Source organism: Phyllostomus hastatus, unplaced genomic scaffold, assembly GCF_019186645.2.
Source record: "Phyllostomus hastatus isolate PE091 unplaced genomic scaffold, TTU_PhHast_1.1 phas_scaffold_216, whole genome shotgun sequence".
NCBI lineage: Eukaryota > Metazoa > Chordata > Mammalia > Chiroptera > Phyllostomidae > Phyllostomus > Phyllostomus hastatus.
This window is the reverse complement of record NW_025334018.1, coordinates 23,545,460-23,566,241: the sequence shown is the minus strand read 5'-3', so window position 1 is coordinate 23,566,241 and position 20,782 is coordinate 23,545,460. Positions and strand designations below refer to the sequence as shown.

The 20,782-nt window shown below is 49.7% G+C and overlaps 1 protein-coding gene, 1 long non-coding RNA gene and 1 pseudogene across 2 annotated transcripts; 2 read left to right on the top strand and 1 right to left on the bottom strand.

Annotated features, from left to right (window-relative positions):
* Window positions 1–1,300: 1,300 nt before the first annotated feature.
* Window positions 1,301–1,687, top strand: LOC123804810 (histone H4). Its single transcript, XM_045817289.1, has one exon. The coding sequence runs from the start codon at window positions 1,320–1,322 to the stop codon at window positions 1,629–1,631; it is 312 nt and encodes a 103-aa protein (XP_045673245.1). The 5' UTR covers window positions 1,301–1,319; the 3' UTR covers window positions 1,632–1,687.
* A 2,861-nt stretch (window positions 1,688–4,548) lies between these two features.
* Window positions 4,549–4,965, bottom strand: LOC123804806 (annotated as a pseudogene).
* A 9,587-nt stretch (window positions 4,966–14,552) lies between these two features.
* On the top strand, window positions 14,553–16,841 carry LOC123804814. Its single transcript, XR_006783208.1, has 3 exons — window positions 14,553–14,579; window positions 15,656–15,791; window positions 16,325–16,841. It is a non-coding gene; the product is annotated as an uncharacterized LOC123804814 (long non-coding RNA).
* The last annotated feature ends 3,941 nt before the right edge of the window (window positions 16,842–20,782 follow it).

Below are 20,782 nucleotides of genomic sequence, written 5' to 3'. Positions count from 1 at the left end.
TTTTTCAGAGAGTGGAAACGACGCACACACAATTTCAGTGGCTCCCCTCCTCCTGCACTGTCGTAATTTTTCTTGCGGTGTTCAGAATGCCTGGCAATCTTCTCCGGCCAGGCTCTGGACAAATAAGTAGACATGTCACCTTCCCCCCCTCTGCCTTGGTTTGCGCTCCATCCTGCCCAACACAGCCCAGGGAGGAAAAGCCAAGGCTGCCCAAAGTCAGCCTGACCTCCCCAAGAGAATGAATGCGGAATTAATTATCAAGCATTTATTATTTCGAGTTGTTCTCAGAAGAAAGGTCAGGTTCAGGAAGGAGCCTCCCTCCCTGAAGTGTGCCACCTTGGCACACAGCTAATTTGGAGCTGAAATCATTAAAGCCCAACAAAGTCAGGAAGAGTTTCTTCTTACTTTTAAATCTCATTACAACTAAAAACCTGCTTCAGGAAGGAAGCATTGCCATGACTGTCTTACTACATTCAATTTAGCACTTATGAGTTAAGGGTGGTAGACAGGAAGGATCCAGGCCCAAATCCATTCACCAGGTTTTCCTCTGTACCGCTGTTTCCCAGTTCTCTGGCAAGCTTTTACCCCCCACATTCTCTGCCTGTAGGCTGCCTATTTCCCCCGTGAGACCCCAGACCCCTCCCCCTTTCTCCTTTATCCAAAATGACACATATGTCTCATTTTGCCTGTCTTTGGAATTTTCATTGTTATACGAATTCCCCATATGCATGTATTGAAATTTTATTTTCTCCCACTAATCTGAAGCTTTTAATTTATTAGCCCAGCTAGAAGAGCTTGGAAGAAAATTACTTTTTTTTCACAGCCCCACAGAAGGTTTAGCAAATTAGGACACTCTGTTAGGTTCGTCGCTTTAGAGGGGTGCATACTGAAAAAAGGAATAATTAATGTTGACTCTTTATTTAGAGAAGTTAAACAATTTGCATAGGTTAGCTCTTTTAAGTGTCTTACAAAGAACAACAGGCGTTAAATCATTATTTCATATTCTGGAAAATCTGAAGTACAAGAGTTAGGCTTCTCTGTGGAATGTGTATAAAATGTCGCACTTAACGGCTCCCAGCATTGCATGCGAACACACATACGCCCACATACAGGGGCGTTCATTCCGTGCCAGCCGCAGGATTCAGTGTTGCTTCCGGGTCTCGGCAGCTCCGAGCACGGACAAATGAACGAAGAGGTGGAACCCAGTTGGTCACCGCCCCTGTTTCTGCGGTTTCCAATCAGGTCCGACATGTGCCTATAAAAATGCTGAGCTGGGCAAGCAACAGCACTGCGCTGCAGGCTTAGCGTTTGCTCCCACCATGTCTGGTCGCGGCAAAGGCGGGAAGGGGCTCGGCAAAGGCGGCGCCAAGCGCCACCGCAAGGTGTTGCGCGACAACATCCAGGGCATCACCAAGCCCGCCATCCGGCGCCTGGCCCGCCGCGGCGGCGTCAAGCGCATCTCCGGCCTCATCTACGAGGAGACCCGCGGGGTGCTCAAGGTCTTCCTGGAGAACGTGATCCGGGACGCCGTCACCTACACGGAGCACGCCAAGCGCAAGACGGTCACGGCCATGGACGTGGTCTACGCGCTCAAGCGCCAGGGCCGCACCCTCTACGGCTTCGGTGGTTAAGTCACCTGCCCGTTCGCTTACAAAGCAAAACCAAAGGCCCTTTTTAGGGCCACCTACCCACTCAATAAAAAGAGCTGGCACTTCATGATACGCGGGTATATTTGAGTCCGTGAGATTTGGTAATGTCGCTGGTGGGTCGTAATTTGTTTGGAGCTTTTCTTTGTGCGTTTTCCATTATTCCAGGTTTAAATTCATAAAACTCAGTTTACTATATACTAAACAGCATAGTAAGGTTTTAGAACTAGAGGAGTGAATATTAGTACCTTTTTAAACAAAATGTTATTTGGTTCTTACAACAGGGGTGTGGTGGGTATGAGTATTACGGGAATCTGGGTAGAAGTGTCTCAGACCTGGGATTAAAAACCTTTCTCAAGTTAGGAAGGTGCTGGGTTTCGACCGGGCTGAGAACTGCAGGTCCCAGAGGTGGTCGAACAATCCTTGTATGGAACAAGAGTTCCTGAATGACCAGGAGGGGCACATCTGCCCCACAGCTGGACAAGTCAAGGGGCTGGTTCCGGTGGACCAGAATAGCAGCTACATTGTTGAGTGTTTGTAATAGCGCCTTAACTTGACTGAACGCGGTTTCCTATTCTTTGTTCAGCAGGATGGGCTGTCATTTGCCTGACGTTCCTTTCAAGGAAACCTGATACCAAATGAGCTTTTTCCTTGGTACCTCCAGTGTGGCCATGCTGGACGGAACCCCAGGGCTCATCACGTGTTAGGGATGGAGGGCTGGACTACACGTATGTCTTAGGCACTTGGAATGTGGAAGTTTTAAAGTAATGTCCCTCTTTAGAAGCGTAGTTCTCGACAATATGTGGATCAAACCTTTTTGAGAATCTGCTGGACACTGTGCATACAAACACAGACATTTCACGGGGCTCATATACCTACAGCAGCATTGGTTCACTTTTCCATATATCATGTTCTCAAAGCATAGTACTGGGTAGGCAGCTGTCACATGATCTGAGAACTTAGAGAAGGCCAAGTTCCCAGATCTCCCGAGAGGCAATGAAGGGAAGTCTGGGTGAGGGACCAGCCCTCTGTGCTTTAAACAAGACCCCCACCGGTGACCTTGATGCAGTCTGCTTTGGGGACCACTGCTCCTGATGCTCAGGACATAATTCAGTGCTTGTCCGTTAAGTGGGTGAACCTCGTGGAAGCCGCCTGGCTGCCCGGAAGTCTCAGGCAGTCGCAGGCATCTCCCCAGTGGTCACTTGCCCTCCTCCTGTTCTAATTCAGCCCCGGTTTCACTCACCTTCCCCCCCCTCCCACCTTGTGCTCCAGAGAGGGCAGAGTTCCACTGCAGCCCCAGGGATCGGCTCCTGACTCAGTCCCGCCAGTCCTCGGGGTCCCTGCTCCTTAGTAACCCGGAGTGTGGGGCTGAGTACTCAGCCAGCCCGCGGGGCAGGGAGGGCCTTGAACAGTGGAGGACAGCTTTGCCAAGAACTTGATGAGCAAGTAGAAATGGGAGCTGATGAGTAAACTCTGAGTAGGGGTGGGGAGAGGGGGCTGGATGTGGAACAAGGGTCATTTCAGGCAGAGAAAAGCTGCCAAGGACTGAAGGCTGGAGAGGTTCACATTCCCTCCCCCCGCCCAACAGTGAGAAACAAAGAAAACAAAAGTCAAATGAGAACAATAATGGAGAAACAAAAAACAAACAGGAGAAAAAGAATCCTCTGGGCCAGGCTTTGAGTTAGATGTGTGTGGGCCAGACTAGGGCCTGAGACCTTACTACAACTCCCGCTTCTGCGTGGGGTGGGGCCTGTTGTGGGGGGGGGTGGGGGGGCGGTCACTGAAAGGCTCTGGGTGGGGATAATGCAGGACCAGGAGTGCTTTTTAGAAGGCACGGTGCCTGGACTAGAAACTAGATTCTCTATGACAGGACTTTCAGTCCTAATTAAACTCAAATAAACTCAAGATGACCAGAAAAGTTAAAAGGCACTTATGATTTGGTAACCTGAAACAACTACGACAATCAGTGCCTTTGTGCTTATTTTTCCTTTTTGAGATAGTAGAGGGAGGCCGGACAGACTGGCTGGGCAGGCTGCCTAGGGATGGGGGCCTCTTGCTGCACTGAGTGTTACAACACTTAGGGGCGCGGTGCCGCGAACCAACCCTTTGTCCCCTATCTTCTCCTCCGGAAGGAACCCTCTGCCTCAGTTCCCCGCTGAGGGCAGGGAAGTCCTGAGGCTTGTACCTCAGGGTCGGTCTAGCCTCCTTGGCATTGTGCAATGACAAACTGTAGCTTCCAGACCTCAGTGTCCGGCACACGGACGTCTAATAGCATCCCCCTCCCCCCATTCCTTCTTCCCCTGCACGTCCTGACCGCCCCCGGGCCCTCTCCGTTCCTGGCCAAGGTTCTCAAAACCATGAGCTGCCAGCAGCGGAGACCTGGAGGCCGGATGGGGGGATGGGCTCGGAAGGGAACTCAAGTGACCAGCAGGGAAGGACGCATTGGAGGCTGCAGAGCTAAACAATCTAGTGGAGACTGAATACTGAGTGTGTTTGAGGTCGTTTGTGAAACGAACGAGGCGAGTGTGGATTGCATGCTTTGCCGCTAAAAAAAGAAATGTAAAAACAAAACCCCCTTATTTCCAGTATCTTGTTAAAGATTGGGAAAGAAAAACAAAGTTGCAATGACCATTGTTCCCTCCCTGGAGCTGAAGCTGCCTAACAGGTCCAACCCGAGATAAGACTCTTAACCAGGACTCTAAAAGGCCTCAGGCAAAGGGCGCGGGACCAGGAAGTAATTAGCCCACACGAAGGAACGGGGGCGGCGGGCGGCAGCGACACCTGCCGGACGCTCCGCTCATCTACATCAGGATTTTCAGAAATCGCTGTGGCTATGTCAGTGCGCAGCTCTTCATATGAAAACATGAGTGGCTCTGAAAAGAGCCTTTGGGGTTGGGAGTCAAGCGGCTTCCCCGCGTCTACTTGGAGCTGGTGTACTTGGTGACGGCCTTGGTGCCCTCGGACACGGCGTGCTTGGCCAGCTCCCCGGGCAGCAGCAGGCGCACGGCCGTCTGGATCTCCCGCGACGTGATGGTCGAGCGCTTGTTGTAGTGCGCCAGGCGCGACGCCTCGCCCGCGATGCGCTCGAAGATGTCGTTCACGAAGGAGTTCATGATGCCCATGGCCTTTGGACGAGATGCCCGTGTCAGGGGTGCACCTGCTTGAGCACCTTGTACACGTACACCGAGTAGCTCTCCTTGCGGCTGCGCTTGCGCTTCTTGCCGTCCTTCTTCTGCGCCTTGGCCACGGCCTTCTTGGAGCCCTTCTTCGGGGCGGGCGCGGACTTGGCTGGCTCAGGCATGATCGCAGAAGCAGCGAAACTAGCAAGAGACAAAGTAACGGCAGAGCACGGTGTGTCCCTTTTTATATAGAACCTGACATGCAAATAAGGTGACAAAGTAAAGACCTGTGTCTGATTGGTGGGTATTCAGAACAACGTCAAAATAATTAGCTCTGTCCAATCAGAACGCAAGAATGCCAAATTGAATTTTCATTCGTTAAAATGAAGTTGCAGTTTAAACAATGACACAATTCTTTTTCTCGCCTAAAAAGGATTATAGAAAATGCCGCCCTCGCACTTTCCTTAGGTCACCGTGTCGGGGCGCGGGGCGCGGGGCTGCAGGGCGCCAACGCATCCGTGAGTTTGAATCCAGATGCGACGCTGGGAAAGAACTGAAAAGAAATAGGTGTTTTTCCGTCACCCAGAGCAATCCGGGGACGCTGTCCCTGCAGACTCAATGCAGAAACAAAGCCTGAAAATAAAGGGCAGGAAATGAAAGCTCAGTGAGAAAGCAGAACAACATTGCTTGTCGGGAAACGGGAGAGGAACGTGTTGGTCAGCATGGCTACAGCTCTTCCTGTTGGGAAGTATCGAAGCATTCCCAGTCTAGTCACGGAGGAGGGTCCCACATAGTTCTGCAGTCTAACTAGTTCAACGGTTTAACAATAAAATTAAAGTGAAAAAAAAAACCCGACTGTTTAACAGCTCTATTTTAAACTACTATCCTCTGGCTGAAATGGGCTTGCCACCTACTTATTTTATTCCTGTCTTTTGGCAGAGAGATGTCCTCCCCGAACTTGCTTTTTCCCTAACAGCACACGCGCGGCAGCACGCTGCGCCGGGCAGCCTGGCACCCAAGAGGACCGCACTCGAGTCTATGACGCTGCACCTCTGTTTGCCAATAGTTCATTTGTTCTCACTTCAGTACTGAGGAAGTTTCCGGAAGGCCTATTCCCAGTGCGGTCAGTGTGCAAGTGCTCGGCATAGCTAATGTGCTTTACACGTGACCGTTTATTGAATCATCGCACCCTACCTGATTATTACTCTTTTTTTCATTTTACAGAAAAGTAAACGATATATACCTAGAGTAGCAGGGGCTGGATTTTTCTGCAATTATAAACCATTTGCCGCACCTTTCCAATGGTAAGATAAGCTACCGCTCTTTTCGTTCAGCCCCTGTGGTCTGTTCATAAGCACGAGGTTGTCCGCAGAGCTGGGCTTTGGCAAACGGGCTGGCCCAGCTGTTGCCGGCTGCTGCGGTCCTGCTCTTCTAGCCGGGCTCCTGCCCCGAGAGATCGCCCAGTTTTCCTAACCGGAGCCCCACGCAGCCCAGCTGGCCTTGGCTGGCCTGCCTCCTGGAGGCTGGGCTGCACTTCCACGGGCCCTGCTTCCCACTTAATGCAATAGCTCGTTTTCCACTTGGGATTGGCTCGTCCAATTGTGGTCCTTGGGGCAGCAGCGGCCAGTCACGGAGGAGCTGGTTAGAAACGCAGACTCCTAACCTCCACCCCAGACCTACAAACCAGACTCTGCCGCCCACCGAGGTCTTCCGGGGATCTGTGTGCTCTGGTTTCCGAAGGAAGGCGCTAAAGGGTCTTTGATCTGCAGGGAAGATTTTCACCTGCAGGAAGGCCTTCTCCAGGAAAAACAAGGGGCATAAAGGGGCGCTACCCAGAACCCCTTCTACTTTCCATACATATTTTTAAACACCCTCCTTTTCCATTCCTTGTCTAGGATCATCTGTTATTAGCATTGCCATTAGCTTGTTTTGTTGTTAGTTTATATTAGCATCATCCGTTGAGACTGCTAATGTGTTTCCTTTATGGCTGGAGTAGAAGGCCACCAATTGAGAGCCAAAGCTCTGGAGTCAAATCCACATGCCTCACTTTAGGTGTGAAAATTTCTCTAGCAGTACTCAGATTTCATCCTCCCCATGAGATTTCACGATGCAAATGGCCCCTCTTTGTACTAATACGTGTCATACTCTGCGACTAACGCACACTGTCTGCAAACACAAGACGTTTGTGGTCTGATTCACTTCCAAATCGAAAAAAAACATGAGTAATAAGTAAAAGCATCAAATCAATAATCCTTGACCATTTGCTCAAGTGCAACCTTTGGGTTTATAGGCTTTAAATAAAGGACGTTAAGGGATCAAACAACCAATGTTTTAAGTGTGTGAATCGTAAGTAGATTGTTAAAGAAAAAGTCAAGGCCCAAAATGACGTAACTCGTACTCAAGATACAAAACCTACATTCGTTTTAATACCTGATCTAATTATAGTTTCAATGTCTCCCGGAAACATAATCCTAAAGAAGAAATCTGGAATTTTCTGGTCAAGCACCAGTAATGTCATCAGTCACCCGGGCCCTCTCCACCCGCCTTAGTCGGATGAGGCAATCCGCACGATAAAGCTCTCCTGTTCTCTCTCCGGAGGAAAGGTGCCCAGAATATGCTGTTGCTTTCTTTCGTTAACAGCTTCCTCGCTCCACCCCTTTCCTCTGAAACCTTCTCAGGTGGTCCCACCCCTCAGGGCCCCTTCCAGTCGCTAAACGCGGTGCTGCCTGCTTCATGAATTGGTTACAGACAATTAGATCTCAGACTGTACTTGGCTGAATTTTGTGTTTTCCATGAGACAAACCCAGCCTCTGTAGAACATGGATCCGTGGAGAGGACTGACCCAAAGTGAAGTGTTCCTTCCACGTGTCCGGGAACCCAGCGACCTACACACATGGCAGAGCAGACAGAACGGTCCAAGGATTGTGTTGATGAGAGTACAGGGCCAGACTCGGTGATTAGAGCCGTTTGGGGAAGGATTATTGACAGGAGGCGATACAGGCTGTTGCCATAGCACCCAGGTGAGGTTGCATAAGACCTGCAGGCTCCTCAAGGGGTAACCAAAGGGATTGTCTTCTCAGAAAGAAGAGTTATTAAGACTAGAAACAACTTTGTATAGAAAAATAAGAGCAGCAAGAGATTTGATTGGATAGCAGAGCAGGTAGTGTTTACTCTGAGGACACCCAGTTCTCTGGACGGACTCTTAAGGAGGCTGAGGGTGGGCGAAGGCTCAGGGGCCCGAGGGCAGGGAGAAAATGTAAAGTTTGGCCGATAAGCGCATTACTGTGATTGGTGGGAGGGGCTAGGAGTTCGGTGAATCATGGATGAGTCAAAGAATGGAAACTTGGAGGATCTGTGTCATAGGTCGCCGAAGAGTTCATCCTGGAGTCCTAATTGCTCGGAGGAGAAGGTGGTCCCTGCAGTAAGCTGTGTTTGGAATGCAGAGGGGGGTGGGCATTCCTATAACCTTTCCTGTGTTCTAGGACCCACACGTCTCAGATGAAAGTCAGTGTTCTCAGTTACGTTCAATGACATGCCATTGCAATACGGCTGGGTCTGATGTTCAAAACATTTAAAAGTGCAAAACATGAAACACTTGGTTTTGCCTTAATTTGAAATGAAACTACTGGAACATAACAATTGCTTACAAAAAACATCAGCTGGATACCTTGAAAATTGCCTCTCTGGGTAGAGCTTCTGAGCTCCCGCTGGGAGACGGAGCATTTGGTGGTGAGCTGAAGGCTACTCGGACCCAGGATCGTTCCCTGAAACACAAACACTTCACTCTTCAGTGGGCGGATTTCTCTGATGGACTTTCCCCATAAAAACTCTCCAGACCCAAGAACAGTGATTCGTTTTTTAACATGTACGTAAAACATGAATCCAAAATAAAGATAGGCATTAACTTCGATGGACTGTGTAATTGTTTTGTTACGTGATTGTGGTTTCATGGAAGTTTCAGAAGTTTTCGTTTGCCTTTCTCAGGAAAGTATTGTGTCCGCATTTTGGAATATGTACAATATTTTATCTTCTCATGTTTACTCTTTTATAAAGCTAAAGTGTGCATTAGTGTAATGAATGTAATAAATGCGTATTAAAATGTGTGATGAGCATGTGCATTAGAGAGTGCTTCCTTCATGGGAGCCTGCAAATAAGTCGCGCATGGACTTAAACAACAGTCGGAAAAAACAAGAACGAGGAGGAAACCTCAAGAGACAGCACAGCATGTATAGAAATATGAACACCAAACACATTTCAGAGCCAAAGTATCGGTGGGGCTGGAGCGGGACGCTGGAAGGAAGGACTTTTATTCCCAAGGTGAAAACAAGACGCAGTTGGGTAGGACAGACAGCAAACCACGGCGGGGGGTGGGGGGGGATACCCTGTCCCACCCACCAGCTCAACAGTCCTTGGAATTCTAGGTGTCTTTCCATTATCTGGGGAGGAAAGCCTCTGAAACTGCGCCTTCATCCCAAGGCCTCAACGCCGCTAAAGGGCCCTTGGTGCCTAGAGGAAGGAGCCCATTGAATTCCTTTGGGCATCCCGCCCCGTTCGGGAATGCTAGCACCGACTTTGCCTGTCAATCAGTACGTAACTTCTTCACCCTCCCCCGTCCCTGCAACTACTGGAGTCCTCCTGCGGACACAGGACTGTGGGGTTGGCACTCCCGGCTCTCTGACCGCTGGACCGGGCCGCCCGGCCTCTGGCCACGCGGGCTTGCCACCCCGGCCTTCGGCCGTCCTTACCTTGGCCGCCCCTGCCCTGATTAACCCTGAACCTCTGCCTTTCAGCCCCCACCTTAGCCAGGCCCGTCCTCTCCCGGGAGACAGGATCACCCATAAACGCTGCTTGCGCGCTGATGGACTCGGGGATCTTGAACTCCTCCCTGCATTGCCGGGAAGAGCCCGGTTTCCGGGAGTTTCCCCCGTAACAGTGTTGTTCCGAGAAAGCCTTCCCGATACCCAGAAACCAAACATCCCAGAACAAAATTAAACCTTCTTGCTTACTAACAAGCAGCCTGAAATCTCTAGGAACAGTAAAAACCGAAGAGCTAAATGAAACCAGAGTGATCAACAGAACCGACTGACTCCCCTGGGGCAAATTTCATAATCAGGGTTCTGACAATGAGCTTTGTTAATTGAAGTATGTAGCTGGGGAAGGGCCCTTGGCCTGAACTGGAGACTCCTAGCATAAAGCCAGGGTCCCTTGAGAAAGCATAGGGAAAATTTTGTTTTTGAGGGGTCTTTAAGAAGAGGGGAAATTTTGTTTTTGAGGGCTCTTTAAGAAGAAAGCCTGTGGGTCTGGGCAGGACTCTGGAGGAGAGTATAGGAAATTTGCCACAGGGGTGAACTACAGTGGAAATTGAATTGCGGCGGGCTCGTAGCGCCACCTAGTGCCCGATAAAGGCAAAGATAACCCCCCAGAGAAGGGAATGACCGGGAACCCACGTTCTGTAACTGTGCGCACAGACAAGAAGGAAAGCAGACGCACCAAACCGAGAGATTAAGAACCATAAGAATGCTGTGGACACCTCTTACAAAAAAAAATTAGACCTAACATTCACGGATAACTTTCAAGATATAGAGGATAATTTGCAAGAAAAAGGGTTATGATTAATAAGAAAATGGGATAGGCAACAAAAAGAAAGTCTTTCCTATACGTTTCAACCCAAATGATAGCAAGCACAGTTGGGGTTTAACACTTTTACTTTAATTTAAGGAATTACTAAGCCCTATTTAACAAAAGGCATTTCAATACAAAATAATAGCTCTTTCTTTCTTTAAAAATGTATAACTTTATAATTTAAACTAGATAGGAACCAAAAAAAGAGATTAAAAAAAGAGACAAGAGAAAATAGTAGTTTTGTCTTATGAACATTCATAAAAAAACGCTATTTAAAAACAAGCAAATGGAAACCAAGAGATCATACTATTTAAAAAATAATAGTAGACATGTAGAATTTATTCTGAGAATGAAAGAAAAGTTTAACCCCATAAATCTTCCAGTGAAAGATACTAGTAGAGAAAAATTATGGGATAATCTCCATAGATACTGGAAAAATATTTGCATGAAGATGACCCTCTTTCATCATACACACTTTCTTTTTAAATTTTATTTTTATTTTATCATGTATATTTTCAATAGACTAGAATGAGAGAGCGGCTATTTCATTAGGAGTAGCTCCAGTGAGCATAACATTTAATGAACAATTTTGAAAGGATCCCCAAAAAGCCAAAAAGCAGACGTTTTGTGGCACCACCCACTGACATGGTACCAAGGGCCCAGTCACTGTCCCGAGACAAAGACAAGAAGTAGAAAGGATAAGGATCCCTTGGAAAAGATGGGATTTTTAAAAAAGATTTTATTTACTTTTTAAAAACAATGCTTTATTCCATAGGAATACTTTTTTTTTTAAATTTGTTTGAGAGAGGGAAATCAGAGAGAGAGATCGATCAACTCGTTGTCAACTTGGTCATTTCTTGTATGTGCTCCCACCAGGGATCGAACCTGCAATCTTGGCATAATGGGATGATGCTCTACCCAACTGAGCTATGCGGCCAGGGCCGTGCTTGCTTACTTTTTTAGAGAGAGGGGAAGGGAGCGAGAAAGAGAGGGAGAGTCACACGCCCCCTCCTGGGCACCTGGCCCCCAACCCAGGCATGTGTCCTGACTGGGAATCAAACTGGCGACCTTTTGAGGTCGCAGGCCCGCACTCAACCCACTGAGCCACAGTAACTAGGGCAAAAAGATGTTATCTTGGTTGTTTGAAAATAATAGTGATACAGGGAGATCTGATGGGACCCCTGGGGAGGAGCAGGGAGAGAACGTAGGAGGAGGTTGCCCAGGCAACAGAGTGTCGGGCTGGAAGGTGCGAAACACACGAGCTCGGGGCCGGGGGCTGTCGGGGCCGCTCCCTCTTCCTCGAGGGTTCCTGGGCGGTGGTGCCGCAGCTGCCCGGGTTTCCCAGTGGAAGGTAATTTGAGTCGCTTTCGGGTGGATTTGGGGTGGGAGAAGGAACTCGGGGCGCAGCCCTGGGTCAGGCCGGCCCGTCGCAGGGTGGCCGGGTTATCCTCCTCTGGGCGTTCTAGAGGGGACGAGCTGCGAGGCAGGACCCTGCGCTCTTAGAGAATTGTGTGGCTTTTGTGTCTTATGTTGTTTTGAGTTTGTAAACTCATCCTATAGAAATAAAGTAATTAAAAACAGAACAATGATGGAACTCAGGTGTTAAAGAGTTTAGCTTTGATAGGTAGGCTTAAGTGATAACGCGGTATCTAAAGAGTTAAAAGAGTTTCACTCTATTGTTAAGCTTAATGACTAATACTTGTGGGAAGGTGTTACTCCAAAATTGTGTGATTTTGGGGTAAAGACTCCTTTCCTTTATCACCAAACCTTTGCCTCTGGAATTTTGACTCTGGTGGCACCCTCGCTGCTTGTGGCTCATTGACCCCAGGGGTGGGCCCGTGGGGTCTCCCAGTGTCCGTGAACTTCTCCGCACGTCTGCCCAAGCCATCGGCAGCCTCAACAACGAGCCTGGCTGGTGAAAAGGCAGGGGCTCTGGGCAAAGGCCGGGAAATGAGGTCCGGGCGAGGACCGCTGTGGGGAAGCCATTGTAGGGGCGACGGCTTGTTTGTGACACCGGCAGATTTGTTTCTGAGTGCTGTTTGGAATAGTGGAGTCATGGATACCGGTTTTGTTTATGTGTTCTCAGGTTTCTTGGATTTTTTTTTTTTTCTGGTTTGGTTTGGGCTGTGCGTCCCAGCCGATGACTTCTGTGCTGGCCGGTAGAGGGAGCCCACTGGGTAGGTTTCGGCGGACTGGAGCGTGTGCTGCCATTTTCCCATGTCCAAGGAGGCCCCGATTCATCGTTGCCACGCGGTGCGGCCTGTGGGTGTTTGGGTTGTGAGGAACGGTGGGGGGCTCCCTAGGTCATGCCACCGTCATGCAAGTGAAACAGAATTGACGCCGGTTAGGCAGGTGGGGTGAAATCCGTTCTGTCGATGGGCTTGTGTGGTTGCACAAGAGGGTTTTGCCAGGGACAGAGAGAATCTCCTGATGGCGCAGAGAGGGCAGGAGGCCTGAGAACCCCTCGTGGGGAAGGTGCTCGGAGAGCAGCAGGTCCCGTCACCTCCGTCCTTGCCACTCGCCGTCCAGACCGGGCAGGCGGGCAGGCTCCCCCAAGTACCTTGTTCACTGCTGGTTATGAATGTGGGGGGCCAATGTCCGGGCCAAGAGAATCCTGATGGGACCCCCAAGCCAGCTGGGGCAATTCCCTTGACAGAGCCCCACTGGAGTGCAAAAGGGGGGGGCAGGTATCCTTCCTGGAACGTTACGGAAAGTGGGAGCTGGAAGGGCTGAAGAAGGGGGTGCCCCAGCGAACGAACCTCAACAGGACACTGGCTGTCCCACCAGAACTGGATGGGGACGCTTCTGAGTTTCCAGAGAGGACCTGTCAGGCCTGCAGGAGGCGCACTCACGCCGACTAGAGGGCGCACAGAGTGGGCGGAGGGTGATCAGGACTTTCATCGGGCGGAGTGGCCCCCCGTATTAGGAGGTAGCTCCAGAAGTTAGATGGGGCGTTGGGAGTGAATCCTTCTCAGCCGGTGGACATAGCCTCTGAAGTCCACCACACCCAGGAAGCAAGGAAGGCCACCGTGTCCTTAGAAACCGGGTGGGGAGGCCAAAGGAGAGGGCAGGACCCTAAAGGGGGGAGGAGAGGCCCCCCAGGTGCCCGGCCATGTGCCTGCTGTGCGGAGGAGGGCCCTGGAGGAGGGAGTGCCTGCAACTGATGAAGGAAAATGGAATCGATTAGGCTTGAATTTTCTAGAGTTCTGTACAAATGGACTCATACGGTACGTCCTGTCTGGCTTATGTGGTCAGAAAAATGTCTTTGAGACTTACTCATGTCCTTGTGCCAGTTGCGTAAACACGGGACAGGCCAGCAAGCCAGGACGAGTGGAATAGGGGACGAGGCGGATTCCTGGCCACGCCGTGAACAGCCACCCAGTAAATGGCACAGTCTGCCTTCTGTGAACTGAGGACACTCGAGAATACACGGTTTACCCCTCTCCTCCCCAACCGGAGCGTGAATAGCTTAAATCACCCCACGCAGGGAGACGGAAAGCCGAAACCCCCTGAGTGCTGTTTGTGCTAACCACACCCACAGACGAGAGACTGGGAGACTCGGGGCCCCAGACAGCAGCTGGCAGAGCAGTGCGCTGGTCCCTGCGACACCCTGTGGGCGACACATCCCTCCCTAAAGCTGAGGGGGGTCCAGCCCTGGATGCCCCCCCGCCCCCGACAGGTGAAATGGGCACTGCCCGAGGAGGAGAGGAGGACGCAGACCCTGCTGCTGTGGTTGATTCTGAAGGGGACAGCCGGTCCCGCACTCCAGCAGGACATTTGAAAGTCCTCTTCCAGAAAAGGGCAGTGATCCCCAATACTCGGTGACAATATTTCTTGTACTTTATTCATGTGCTTACAAAGCCATGGACTCCTTAGCTGCCGGACACTGAGTTAGAGAGTACGGTCCTTCCCATTGTGAGGGAATAAAAAACAAACAAACGAACAAACAAACAAGGATTGAGAGTGAGTTACACTTATTTCTGAACGAGTGAAGGCATACACAAAGGTTCTGAAAATCTTGAGCCTGGAGAAAAAGAAGCCTCATTCTTGGGTACTATGATTCTTTGCTTGCCTGGTTTCTTTGCTTGTTTTCTGGTGCTATGGGAACGTGCTTTGAACTTTGCTACTTGGGGCACATCAGGAGTCCTGTCTGTTCTTTGGCCTTCAGGACATAGGAGAGGCCGTCTGTGAGGTAGGCTGGAAAGAATGCCTTTGCCCTGCGGAAGGCAGGAAGGGTCTTGGGATACGGGCGGAATCCGGCCTGGGGCCAGGGCGCGAGCCTCTGCTCTGAGATCAGGCGGCGAGTCACGTCTCCTCCAGGAGGCCAGGGGGTGCACCGGTAGCTCAGATAATGCCTCCGCCACCCGGGCTTTGGGCCGGTTTGGGCCGGTTTGGGCCTGTGTGACTGGTTAGGGGGGCCGCTGGGAAAGCAGGCTAAGATTCTAAGGCTGGTTCTAGTCTCCCCCGCTCTTCTGGAACTCTCTTCGCTTTAGATCTTGTTTTGTTTCTGTTCTGGAAGGAAAATGAGGTTTCTGAGAGTTTGTTAAAACTTCACGTCATGTGGAAAGCAAACAACGAAAGGTATAGGGCATGGAAATGCAATCTTGGTGGGCACTGGAAGGACAAAGGTTTTCCTGCACACGTAGTGTTTTTCTCCCTACCCGATCCCTCCAGAATTTGGCATTCTGAACGTGGCATAAAGTTTCTTTGCACAAAACCAATAAGACCCATTTCCCATGGTGGTTTTCTTAACCAAGTCTTTGGCCGGAACACCGAAGCAGGCAGGCCTGGACTCGGGTGGTTCCCGTGAGGCCTTGAGGACCCCAGGTGGTTCCTTGTGTGAGTCCCAGCAAAGCAGACTTAACGCTCCTGTGGGGTCAACTGTTGCTCTTGCTGCATTTACGCAGACAAACAGGCAAAAATGAAAACTGGACGTAATGCAGTCCCTTTGGGGCCAGGGAGGGTGATTTTCAGGAGAAAAATTGTGCTTGAACAAAAATCACAGGGCTCAGGGGTGGACATTGGTCTAATGCAGCTGTCTTCAAAGTTTTGTTTGCACTTGGAGGTTTGTGGAAACTGGGTTTGTGACATTAACAGAGATGTTCAATTTACAGGCAGGAAGGGTTTGTCAGACTGCCATTGTTGGATGTCATTCCAGCAGAGGGCTTCAGCTGGATGTCTTCTCAAAAAGAAGTCTCAAGGACCCAGAGACTGGTTTGTGATTTGTGGTGTAAACTAACCTGTGTGTTCTCACTTGTGTTTTCGTAGGGCACATGCCTGGGACATTACCTGGTGGCTGTTTCCACAACAGAGGCCTCACTGGAGAAGCCCCTCCTTGCATCACCGCCTCCTCAGTCTCGACGGCCTGGCTGGACTAAGTGGTTGGGTCGGCGAGTGTGGGGAGGTCTGTGGGTTTCACTTTAGAACTGGTCTCCACCCTGGCTGGTGCGGCTCAATGGATTGAGTGCTGGCCTGTGAACCTAAAGGTCACCAGTTCAATTCCCAGTCAGGGCACATAGCTGGGATGTAGGCCAGGTCCCCAGTTAGGGATGTGTGAGAGGCAACCAATCGAGGTATCTCTTGCACATCGATGTTTCTGTCCCTCTCTTTCTCCCTCCCTTCTGCTCTCTCTAAAAATAAATAAAATCTAAAAACCAAAAAACAACCCCCAAACTGGTTTCCTTTTCTGCCTCAATAGCTTGGACAGACAAGGCGCAAAGGTGTTAAAGGGGGGAATCCTATTTCCTCTGAGCCTGAGTTAAGTGTAGTGGCCAAAAGGGCTCTGGACAGGTGTGACAGTCCTTGCACAACTTCCTCCAGGGAAGCCACTCTTTTCCTAACGTAGGGCATTGCAGAATTGGTCCCTCCCTCACTCAGCCAAGCGGTTATCGTTTTGATTGTGCCTTCTAACCCTCTTGCCAAACTTGTTACCTCTAGAGCACAAGAAGGACGCCAGCTTGTCCAGCAGTCTCATCCTCTAGACATCGCACACGCCATCTCCCAGGGACAGCCAACTGACCTGGACTTTGCAAGATCCTTCTCTCCTGTGTGAAGGCCTCCCTCCACTCCATACCCCCTTTCTGATAGGGGTCTCTGGACCAGGGGGTGGGTGGGACTATGTCCATGGCCAGTTGGAAGTAGCTGAAGAAGAATGAGACCTCCACCCATTTGCCTTTGTAAAAATACAAAGTCCAGACCTGTTAAAGGGGAAACAGAGAAATCTGATCAGATGAGTGGGGAAAAGTAGGGAGGGGGCAAAGGAGCAGTGTGCTGGGCATTGCCAAACAGTCTAGGACGGGATTGGCTGAGAGGCTGAACACCTCCAGAGCCCATGGGATTATGGTCTGGAAGATACAAAATAAAAGAAGGGCTCTCTGGTTCTCTATACATGTGGCATTATAGTGCTTGTGGAAAGTGGCTGTTCCAAAATTGTGACGCTTTTGAATAAAGACTTCTTTCCTTTATCTCCAAACCTTGGCCTCTGCAGTTTTGCCTAGAGGGTGGCAGTGGGCAGCGTGACCCCAACTGCTGTTCGGTAACAACGAGTCATTGTGAAAATCCACGAGGATCTATGAGCAGATTTCAGAAAGCTCAACGGGACTGCAGATTTACAAGCACTGTGGCCTTCCTGTACTATTAACTGTGACTTATCTGGAATTGAAGTAGAAAAATCGGACACCATTCATAACAGTATATCAGATCCTAAGGATCTAAGCCCAAGAAAAATAACATTCCAGACCTATATAAATAAAACTATGAAATACCACTGAAGGACACAAAACAAGATTCACTTGAATTAACGGCTATATAATTACATTTTGTGATGACTCAAAGTGCCAAAATGTCCACACATTTCAAAATGGCCTAAATATTCAATGTTATGTCATAAAACCCTGATGCATTTTTGGTAAAGCATTGTAAAGTTCATGTTGATGAGCAAAAATAGTCAAGATCTCCCCCTGCCTCCTGCAAAAGAAAGCAAGAGAGGGAAAGAAAGACAGGTGGGCCTTGACTGAGGGCAGGCACTTGAAGGGGGCCAGAGCTATCCTGAGACGGAGCTGTGAGTGGTGGGAAGCTGTGCTAGTGTTCGTCCAAATCTTTATAGACCAAGTGGACAAAGGGGGCTCGGCTGAGCCCGGCAAGAGTCCCTCTGAATTTCACATTTGGGTCCATCGCTGCGAGCGACCAAGAGATCACATCTTTCATGTAATGGGTGTGGGCAGGGACCCTGGCGCTGAACTGCCAGGGACAGAATCTCCTCTGCCATTTCTGAACTGTACAGCATTGGACATAGTTTGAGTTTTGGGTGATTCAGTAAATCCGTGGGTGAAATTGCACAGATGTGTTACAAGAATTACAAGTTAACATCTGTAAGGTACTGAACATGTGGGTGTTACTAAAGTTTTTTTTTCTTTAAAAATGAAATAAAGGGTTTTGTGATACCGGCACTCAAATCTGCATGGTTTCTCGTGGGCCTAACTAGGTACTTTTGCCTTCCCGGGCCCCTTCCTCCACTAAGATAACAGTAGCAAAAATAACCCTATTAAAGTCATATGAAAATTAATACATTAACACTTACATTTTCAGCCACCTAAAAGTTTTTCTTTTGATTTTAGAAATTAAAACGTATCTCTGTGAGCCTCTAAAGGTACTGAGGGCCCTAAGGCCTGTGCTTCCTGGGCCTGGAAAAAATGACGTATTCGCGCAGGAAATGGCCCGCACACATCCACGCACGCACACCCTCCATCCTCCCACCAGCGCCCTATGCGCGCGGTGGCGCTAAGCATTCTGGCGTCTGGGGAGGGCATGAGGGCGTCTCGAGCCTTCAGCTCAGAAACGGCCGGGAAAGGAGGGAACAGACCGTGGAGGGCGGTGCCCTGCTTCTCGGTCCGCGGGCTGCTCGCCCTGCCGCGGGGACCACGGGCAGCCCAAGACGGAGGCCGAGCCCCCGGGTCAGTGCCACAGCCAAGTGGCCCGCGACAGGCAGGAGTACGCCCGAGCGACCCCACGGGGAAGGGGGCCCCCGCGCGTAACGGGGCGAACATGCGTGATGTGCGTGATGTGCGCGTCCGGACGTGAGGCCACCTGACACGGCCCCGCGGGGAAGCCAGCGTGGAGGGGCGTGGCCACGGAGAGAGCGCAGAGGGGCGCGGTCCTGGGGCGACAGGGGCACCGGGCGTGGGTGCGCTGGCTCCGGAAGGCAGCCTGCGGGCAGTGGCTGGGGAGCGGGGGAGGTGGCCGTGGCTGGGCGTGGCGCGGTATCCCTGGGGGGAGGGTCCCTGCCAATGTTCCGGACTTCTCGCTTCCAGTTTAAGCCTCAGTGATTTTTCGGGTTTGCGTGGCTCTTTGATATCAACATTTCAGGAAAGCACCGTTCTTCCTCCCAGCGTGGTCTCCGGACCAGCTGCACTGGCACCACCTGGATAACAGAAAACACGGGAATGGTCGGCCGCTACCTCCGAGCTAGTGTCTCAGGAGCCGTGCGGTGGCGCCCAGCAGTTTCAGGTTTGGGTGCGCGCTCGAGTTAGAGGCTGCTCCCAAGCGTGGTGTGTCCCTCGGCTCCGGGGTCGGAGACGAGCTGACACCGGCTTAGCTAAACAGATCTGTTTCCCTTCAACAACGTCATCAAAGCCAAAACAGTGCTTAGGCATCACCCACTCAGATCTGGAAACCAAAAGATAAGTGAAAAATAAACTATGTTTAGGAGAGGGATATGTTAGGAGGAAGATTTGAATTTAAAATTAATCCAGAATTCCAGTTCTTCACACATTTTATTAATCATGACATCTCACTCATAGGCTTTTTTGCCGTCTTTTCCTTCAGATTTCTCTAAACAAAGGTACTCCGTGGGAAACAATGAACTACCAGTAGGTAGCCTTGTAACATAAGTAAATTCTATTTTTATGATTCAAACAAAAATAAAATGATAAATCCAGAACCCTCTGGGCTCCTCCCCTCCCCTCAGGTAATGGTCTTTCTAGAAATCAGTGTGGCAAACCAGGATGGGTGGGGTTTCTGGGGGATAAACACCGATTCTCAGGCAGGTCAGAGGTTTTGTATTTCGTAACTTCTATGGGATGAGCCACACTTTTAAGTTACTGTTTGCATTCTTCTCTGTATTCATCTCTTCCCAATTTGAGAAAACAAAAGGTGTTTATTTGGTAGTTGCCATTTTGCCTCCTGCATTAATATTTCTTATACAATGAAAGAATTTTTATATTTACTCATTTAACGTGCTATGAAGTATCTCTGCAGAATCACCTCCACTGAGTCCTTATCAGAATGAGCAGATAATGACTCATTATTCTTACTCAAGAGATGTTCCTGACAAACAGGATCTTTGCTCCAACTCCCACACGTAGGTGAAGTCCAGACAGTTTCAAAGCTCGCATTCTCTTCCCCTTAGTTTTTGACCAGGAGAGAACTGGCATTTACATTTTAAATCAGTAATTAAGGAAACATAGTCACTAACAATCACTAAGTCCTTACATGTCCATCACTATTGTTAAGAGCTTTACATGAATTGTCTCAATCCTTAAAATGCCTCTAAGAAGTAGTGTACTAGTAATATCCTTGTATACATGAGGAAAGTGGGTCCCTGAAAGGGACAGCTCAGCTCTGGCTTCGAACGTCGTTGTTACAGAGAAATGTATACTTTAATTAATTAGTTAATCATGTCGTGCTGCATGACATGGGGCCTTTGGACTGGCTCCACTACCTCCAGAGGGACTGGAGACTCGAGATCAGCTGTGTGGGGCGCCAGTCATGTTTACGTGATGAGCCCCCCGTAAAAGTCTGGACGCCAAGGCGTGTGAGTTTCCCTGGTTGGCAAGATGTCACCACACATCGTTGCAGGGGGGTGTGAACCAGCTCCATGACTCCCCTGGGGAAGGACTACCGCAGGGTCGGAGTTTCAGACCCCGCTGGACTCTGCTCCTTGTGCCCACTCTGTTAGCTGATTTTCGTCTGTGTACCTTCGAGGTGAGAAACCTGAGCCTTGAGTGTAGTCGTTTTCAGTGAGTCCTGTGAGTCCTTCTAGTGAATTATTAAATCTGAGGGGCAGGGTTTGGAAAACCCTGGAGTTTGCCGTTGGTGTCACATGTGAGGGCAGTTCCTTACCTTTGCACTAAGTCACGATGATATTAATATTACCATGTTTTCTTTATTATGCAAAATTGGAATATATATTTTTGCCTAAATTCAGTGAGTTTGGTAGTTCCCAAATAAACAGCTCACCTGTATTTACTGCCTGCAGATTTTTAAAGAGTGATTAGAACTTTCCTCTTCTTCTCCTTCCCCTTCTTCCTCCCTTCTCCTTTCTTCCACTCCTTTAGGTCTTAATGAAAGATAAAGTGAAATGAAAGCAATTGGCTGTAAGCTTCCTTGATTACTAGA

What these genes read in the sequence shown, in the direction of transcription:
- LOC123804810 (XM_045817289.1), top strand. Translation starts at nt 1,320, where the DNA reads ATGTCTGGTCGCGGCAAAGGCGGGAAGGGGCTCGGCAAAGGCGGCGCC.